This window comes from Limulus polyphemus, unplaced genomic scaffold, assembly GCF_000517525.1.
Source record: "Limulus polyphemus unplaced genomic scaffold, Limulus_polyphemus-2.1.2 Scaffold8107, whole genome shotgun sequence".
Taxonomy (NCBI): Eukaryota; Metazoa; Arthropoda; class Merostomata; order Xiphosura; family Limulidae; genus Limulus; species Limulus polyphemus.
In genome coordinates, this window is record NW_013673717.1 from 29,098 (window position 1) to 37,444 (window position 8,347).

General features: G+C 34.7%; 1 protein-coding gene across 1 annotated transcript; it reads right to left on the minus strand.

Moving 5' to 3' along the window:
* Window positions 1-107: 107 nt before the first annotated feature.
* On the minus strand, window positions 108-7,539 carry LOC106475115 (1-phosphatidylinositol 4,5-bisphosphate phosphodiesterase epsilon-1-like). Its single transcript, XM_013935813.2, has 8 exons — window positions 7,417-7,539; window positions 6,559-6,679; window positions 5,484-5,608; window positions 4,970-5,133; window positions 3,795-3,953; window positions 2,026-2,128; window positions 427-623; window positions 108-155 (listed from the first exon to the last, which is right to left on the minus strand). Exons 1-8 carry the CDS (start codon window positions 7,493-7,495, stop codon window positions 108-110), a joined length of 996 nt encoding a protein of 331 aa, XP_013791267.2. The 5' UTR covers window positions 7,496-7,539.
* Window positions 7,540-8,347: the final 808 nt, after the last annotated feature.

Here is an 8,347-nt window from a genome sequence, read left to right on the forward strand (position 1 = left end):
TATAACCAACACTTGTAACCTGAAAAAATTAACACGTAACCAACACTTGTGACCTGAAAAAATTAACACGTAATCAACACTTGTGACCTGAAAAAATTAACAGGGAATCAACACTTGTGACCTGAAAAAATGAACACGTAACCAACACTTGTGACCTGAAAAAATTAACAGGGAACCAACATTTGTGACCTGAAAAAGTTAACACGTTTGAAATTGTAATTATTTACATTAGTACTGCCACTATCATGTTAAAATACTTTTAAATATTACTGGCTATCTTTGTAAATGGAAACAGTCAGGTTATAAGGACGACTACCAACTAAGCCTGAAGTGACTCGAACATTCGGTTTTCCCCTGTAGTCAGACTATTTCAACCCACTAAGTCATCTGGTGTTTAAAAACTTTCACACAAACTCTGTTACGTACTTCCTTTAAATCGTTCTTCCCGCTCTCTGCACTCAGTGTTTCTTTAACTTTATTCTTAATTTTCTTTCCACTTCCTGTCTGTTCTTCTTTATTTCCTGGAAGTTCGAGTCCTTCTTCCTCCCACACTGAATGAATGAAGAGAGTGGATAGATATAATGGTTGGTTTTGTGGGCTTCTCAGCCGAACTTGCCGGTACCCTAAACACGAGATACAGCAGACTTCAATACCAATAACATTTGATATTTCTATAAAAAATTATAAATAATAAATACACAACGTCGATGAGATTTAATCAACACGCATGCGCTGTGACATTAATAGAACTTCGGAACTTATCTCTACAAAAGAAATAGATAGTTTCTTTTATTTGTGAAGGATTTTGGATCTGATGCTGAATCCTTAGCGGGGGAAAAAAAGGCTTAATAAAACCCCCATTAATTAATCTTAAATTGTATTTACACTAACTTTGTAATTACCCTAATAACGTTTTATTATACAATAAACATTTTTAAAAGGACTGTAAATCTGTTACGGGTTTAGTCGGTGTGTTATTTTCACACGATTTTCTTTCCTTGTTTACCTTATTTGTTAACAGAGACAGTTATTTCCATCAAACTCTGTATATTCTGTTCAAGTCAGATAACACGTGGGGCATGAAACAAAGTAAATCTTTATTATTAATAAAGTTAAGCCTAACGTTTAGGAAAGGCGTAGAGGGTAATATGTTGATTTTCGTAGTAAAGTTAAACCAAAAGTCAAGCCTAATGTTCAGGAAAGGCTTAGTGGGTAATTTGTTGCTTTTAGAAGTCAGCCCTAATATCCAGGAAAGACATAGTAGGTAATTACTGTTTTTAAAAGTCAAGCCTAATGTTCAGGAAAGGCTTAGTGGGTAATTTGTTGCTTTTAGAAGTCAGCCCTAATATCCAGGAAAGACATAGTAGGTAATTACTGTTTTTGAAGTGGGTAATTTGTTGCTTTTAGAAGTCAGCCCTAATATCCAGGAAAGACATAGTAGGTAATTACTGTTTTTAAAAGTCAAGCCTAATGTTCAGGAAAGGTGCAAAGAGTAATTAGTTGCTTTCAGAACACAAGCCTAATGTTCAGGATAGGCGTAGTGGGTAATTTGTTGTTTTTAGAAGTCAGCCCTAATGTTCAGGAAAGATGCGGAGGGTAATTAGTTACTTTAATAAGTCAAGTCCAGGAAAGACGTAGTGGTGTCATTAGATGCTATTGGTAAAGCTCGGGAAGAGTTTGAAAGGTAATTACTTCTTATAACAAACTATTTCAAGCTTATTCAAAGTAAATAAATATAAGGAAATGATAAATTATTTTTCAAAGTATTGTATTATAATGACGTTTTAAAATCTTCATTTCATTTCTTTGTGTCCTTTTTATTTTTGCATATTTTCCAGGAAAGCACGATTAACATCTATTACGGATACAATGTTATTGAACTTATATCAAAGTGAGTGATAAAACCAATCTATCGTTTGTAACTGTCAATGGTAAAGAAGAAGAATTGGTGTTTGAAAATTACAATCCAACGGCAACAAGAGCGAGGGTGTTATGATTATTAGAACTGAGTTGATAAACACTTGCCTTGTTTCAAACACTTGAGAGGTATGACCCTCTGAGCGGTCACGTGGCTCGTTCCTACATCAATCACAGAAAACCTTAAAAATGCCAGTTCACTGAAGGTGACCTGCAAGTAACCCAATCAAGTTCTGATTTCAATTATCCTATTGGATAATTCCTTAAATAATCAAATTCCTAACAACCAACAAGTTTAATATAGAGGACAAATAATCGTTTAACAAACAGAGGACAGTCATGCAGAGAACATCAATCTTTTCTTGGCTAACTTATCCACTTTTGTATTAAATCTTTAGTGGGTTTACCCTTTTATATTTGGCTCTTTTTTCTTATCACGTTAAATGTGGGACACAACTGGAAACTAAAGAACCATCTGATACATCTGTTAACCGTGGGACACAACTGGAAACTAAAGAACCATCTGATACATCTGTTAACTGTGAGACACAACTGGAAACTAGAGAACCATCTGATACATCTGTTAATCATGGGACACAACTGGAAACTAGAGAACCATCTGATACATCTGTTAACTGTGGGACAAAACTGGAAACTAGAGAACCACCTGATACATCTGTTAACTGTGGGACACAACTGGAAGCTAGCGAACCACCTGATACATCTGTTAACTGTGGGACACAACTGGAAAGTAGAGAACCATCTGTGTCAAAATAATGACTTATCTTCTTAATATCATATATAGTAGTATTTAATAAGTAGGTTGAATAATAAGGGTGTTGAGCTAAGGATTTTTCTATAGTAGGTGTCTGTGACTTAATGGTGATAAATTCAAAAATAAACAAACGGCATGCACTCCACTTGTTTTCAATATAATATATATATATGTTCGAACTAGTTAAACGTATGTACAACAAATTCTTTACACTATAGATATTATAGGTATATCATAGACACTATATATATAGTTCTCTTCTTCTTGTCAAAAGTCCACTTAGGCCTATTCAATTACTTTAGAATTTCAGTTGACAAGCCAAACTACCTTTCTCTATTTCTATCGCACTACTATTCCGCTTCACAATTATAGCGTGAGATACCACAGTCGTTACTGCTCTTCCAGTAATCGTCTGGTCCTCGTACTTCAGATATCGTCTGTTCCTTTTGTCAAAGTGCACTCAGACTGGTTCAGTTACTTTAGAACTCGCTTGGTTTGTTTTGTTTTTATGTTAAGCACAAAGCTACACAATGGGCTATCTGTGCTCTGCCCACCACGGGTATCGAAACCCGGTTTCTAGCGTTGTAAGTCCGCAGACATACCGCTGTGCCACTGGGGGGCAAGAACTCGCTTGGACGGAATAAACTATACGTCTTATCTCTTTTAAAACTGTCAGTTTTACTCTAACATATTAATTGTTAGGCCTATATTAACAGTTAGGCCTTTCACTCCTACGACAGTTAACTTTAGGTTTAACTTTCCTTGGCCGAACTTCTACTTCCCGTAACTTCTGCTCTGTCTGTCTGCTGTTCCCGCTCGTTTCACACTACCTATATATTTATCATTTAATCGTCTACTCGCCTTCTAGAAATCTCTATATCAATAAATTTCACGCGACGTTCGATAGCCTCAACATCAATGAATTATAAACACAACTTCCAATAATCGTCTGCTTTTATTATAAAAAAAAAACACACTGAATAATAATAAAATATTAACTCACAAAGTAATTAATTAATGCTATCTACGCTAAACAGACTTTTAGATCACGACAACCTGATACATCTGTTATAAAACATTATCTGATTATAGAATCACTCGCCTTAAAATGAAATATATCATTCCATATCGGGTTAAGAGAATTTCTCTGTACAAGTTTTGTTTTCTGTCTACTCGCATCAACTGGAATCCCAATGACTTCCACTTCTACTTGAGGACTTCCTGTGTAAGTGCTTGGACAAACGTACTGGCCTGAAATAACCTGCGAAGGAAAAAAAAAAACGTTTTTTCCTTTGTCAGGAAATCTGCCTTTTGAAGCGTTCTGAACACGAAAACTGTCTTCAAATACATCATAGTATGACGGAAAACATCAATGAGGTTTTTCATTTGTAGCAATGCCTTAAAGGTAAATGTTATTGAGTGGTGTATGATAAACAATACTCACAGTGATAATGAGTTTGATAAACAATACTAACAGTGATATTGAGGTTGATAAACAATATTCACAGTGATATTGAGGTTGATAAACATTACTCACAGTGATATTGAGGTTGATAAACAATACTCCCAGTGATATTGAGGTTGATAAACAATATTCACAATGATATTGAGGTTGATAAACAATACTTACAGTGATATTGAGGTTGATAAACAATACTTACAGTGATATTGAGGTTGATAAACAATACTCACAGTGATATTGAGGTTGATAAACAATACTCACAGTGATATTGAGGTTGATAAACAATACTCACAGTGATATTGAGGTTGATAAACAATACTTACAGTGATATTGAGGTTGATAAACAATACTCACAGTGATAATGAGGTTGATAAACAATACTCACAGTGATATTGAGGTTGATAAACAATACTTACAGTGATATTGAGGTTGATAAACAATACTTACAGTGATAATGAGGTTGATAAACAATACTTACAGTGATAATGAGGTTGATAAACAATACTCACAGTGATATTGAGGTTGATAAACAATACAGTGATAATGAGGTTGATAAACAATACTCCCAGTGATATTGAGGTTGATAAACAATACTCACAGTGATATTGAGGTTGATAAACAATACTCACAGTGATATTGAGGTTGTTAAATAATACTCACAGTGATAATGAGGTTGATAAACAATACTCACAGTGATATTGAGGTTGATAAACAATACTCACAGTGATATTGAGGTTGATAAACAATACTCACAGTGATAATGAGGTTGATAAACAATACTCCCAGTGATATTGAGGTTGATAAACAATACTCACAGTGATATTGAGGTTGATAACGTGAAGTCCGTCAAACTCTTTATCCCAAGGATTGAACCTTCCGTACATCATGTGACCCCGGTCCCACATGACTGATGGCTTCAGTACGTAACCACAACGGCCATTTTGTTCAAACATGGCGGTGTTCACGTGCAATGCTGAATCTGTGTCGGAAAAAAAAAGGTAGTCAACAACTGCCTTATAAAAAAATTTCGATGATTTTACGCGAATTAAAAGACTTAGCTTTATTTCATTATGGGATGTTTGTATATTTAAACTAATTAATTCGTTTTTCAATGAAAAGCTTACGTAATTTCTAGGCTTAGTATTACAAAACATCTGTCACATAAAAGAAATCAGCCCTTTTATGGGTATTCCTGACAGATGAAAGTAAATTACAATAAAACCATAATAATTTCCCATATCATAAAACAGAACAAATTATTCATAACAATGATTTGAAGTTCTCTGCACTTTAGGTTGAATGCAACCATTTCTGGTCCAAAAAACTTACCTTCAGTCTGGTAATTGAGTGCAACCATTTGTAGTCCAAAGGCCCAGAAGATAACAGGATTAAAGTTGGAAGAGTCGATTCTCATGGCAGCGGGGTATGTTCTCATCAGCTGATTTTCACAGTGAGTGGAGCGATAGTTAAGAATCATTGAAAATTTTGATGGATCTTACTATAACCCTCGGCATAGCGTTATTTCTACTCAAACACATTAAAATTAGAACCTTCGATATAATATTAGTTCTACTCAAACACATTAAAATTAGAACCTTCGATATAATATTAGTTCTACTCAAACACTTTAAAAATAGAACCTTCGATATAATATTAGTTCTACTAACACACTTTAAAATTAGAACCTTCGATATAATATTAGTTCTACTCAAACACATTAAAACTAAAACCTTCGATATAATATTAGTTCTACTCAAACACTTTAAAACTAAAACCTTCGATATAATATTAGTTCTACTAACACACTTTAAAATTAGAACCTTCGATATAATATTAGTTCTCCTAACACTTTAAAATTAGAACCTTCGATATAATATTAGTTCTACTCAAACACTTTAAAATTAGAACCTTCAATATAATATTAGTTCTACTCAAACACATTAAAATTAGAACCTTCGATATGATATTAGTTCTACTCAAACACTTTAAAATTAGAACCTTCGATATAATATTAGTTCTACTCAAACACTTTAATATTAGAACCTTCGATATAATATTAGTTCTACTCAAACACTTTAATATTAGAACCTTCGATATAATATTAGTTCTACTCAAACACTTTAAAATTAGAACCCTTGATATAATATTAGTCCTACTAACACACATTAAAGTTAGATTCATTAGTACAGTGTCAGTTTTACTAATACACATTAAAGTTAGATTCATTAGTATAGTGTCAGTTGTAATGTCAGTTCTAATACACATTAAAGCTGTAAACCTCGGTATAATGTCAGTTCTATTAATCTACAGCTGAATCAGTGTCTCTAAAGAGACAATTATGATCACTAAAATAGGACTTGTCAGAAACAAGTCTAGACTTGAAACAACGATCACGATAGGATATGCAATCAAAGCCAATGGATGCCTCTTGCAAAGCCGCTTGGCCGTGTTCTCGTTTAAGGACGACACCTGGTAGCAGGAGGCACTTACATTCGGCCTTCTTGCTGAAGAGTCACTCTTGGTTTCTGCGAAATGATAACTAATAAGACTGAGCTCCAAGAAAAAGAAAAAAAACAGGAATTTTTATATAAAAACTATGGACATTTCATTTCGGATAGTAATAATATCGGTTTCGTTTGTCTCGGTTATTTGCGACAAATTACATAAGGGTTTTCTGCATTAACTGCCCACAATTTTCCACAGATAGCCTAGAGAGGTTGTTGTTGTTGTTTGTTGAATTTAATACAAAGCTGCTCGAAGACTATCTGATAGAGTAGAGAGAAGGCAGCTGATCAACATCACCCTCCTCAAACTCGTGGGCTATTCTAATCAAATAATTTTACCGTCACTCCTATAACGCACACAAGACCTCAAATTCCGAAATATTATTAATTTTTTTCTTAAAGTAACGAGTCAAGAACCATGGATCCACAGTCCAGTACACTTGGCTCAGTCTAAAGGGAAGACAATGCATCTATTTTACACATCGCCCAATCTTGGGCTACTCTAATTGAATAATGGGATTTAACTACCTCTATTATAGGTTATAACGCACTCACGACTCCAGAGCGTGAAGATGATTACAACGGGTCATGAGTCATGGACTTTCGGATCTTCAGGCTGGCCTGGCCCTAAGAGTAATCTAATTGCTTTATTATTTTACTTCAGATGTTTATCAAGAATAAAATCAAATGCTACCAAAAGAAATAAAGCAGTTTAAGGTACCTAAAAGTAACGTGCTCAAATATGAATTTCCACAAACCTGTCTGGAGTGGTGGTGTGCTCGGAACAGGAGTACTACTGGTTGCCAGAACGTTCTTTTTACTAGTCATTTTTCGCATCCTGACAGATCCCGTTGGACTAGCAGCTCCTACGAAACCTACAGTTATTAAAAAAAACAGTATTCATTTAACATAATCACAGCATCCAACAGCAATGGCTTTCAATGTTACTAAACGTCTGTAATGTTATGGAACATTATATAGTCCCCATTAACGTTACTCTGAGCTACACTAGTGTTTCTCAGACTGTTAAACAGAAACAGATACACAGTTCCATTACTTTGTGCTTAAAATGTTTATAGTGATAATTTTGTTGAGCATTAACCTGAACCCATATTGTTTATAAAATGGGTTTTTTCATTCACGAACTTATTAATGATAAAATTTACTAATTCTCTTTCATTTGATACAAATATAGATTCAGTTATATAACACTGGATGTTGAAAACTTCATATGTCAACTGAGACTGTTTGTTATAACACAGCCAGTCTGTTAACCTCTGGTATATAAAGAATGGACTGATTCTCACAGACCGTGTTTCAACTAAGGCCGGGTTGTAACACAGCCAGTCTGATAACCTCTGGTATATAAAGAATGGACTGATTCTCACAGACCATGTTTCAACTAAGGCCGGGTTGTAACACAGCCAGTCTGATAACCTCTGGTATATAAAGAATGGACTGATTCTCACTGACCATGTTTCAACTAAGGCTGGGTTGTAACACAGCCAGTCTGATAACTTCTGGTATATAAAGAATGGACTGTTTCTCACAGACCGTGTTTCAACTAAGGCTGGGTTGTAACACAGCCAGTCTGATAACTTCTGGTATATAAAGAATGGACTGTTTCTCACAGACCGTGTTTCAACTAAGGCTGGGTTGTAACACAGCCAGTCTGATAACTTCTGGTAT

Excerpts from the sequence above, each read along its gene's own strand:
- LOC106475115 (XM_013935813.2), bottom strand. The coding sequence starts at position 7,495 with ATGCGAAAAATGACTAGTAAAAAGAACGTTCTGGCAACCAGTAGTACT. Across the intron at positions 6,680-7,416 it reads CACACCACCACTCCAGACAG|AAACCAAGAGTGACTCTTCA; the intron begins GTTTGTGGAAAT and ends ATCATTTCGCAG. Across the intron at positions 5,609-6,558 it reads CATCCATTGGCTTTGATTGC|TCACTGTGAAAATCAGCTGA; the intron begins ATATCCTATCGT and ends CTATCGCTCCAC.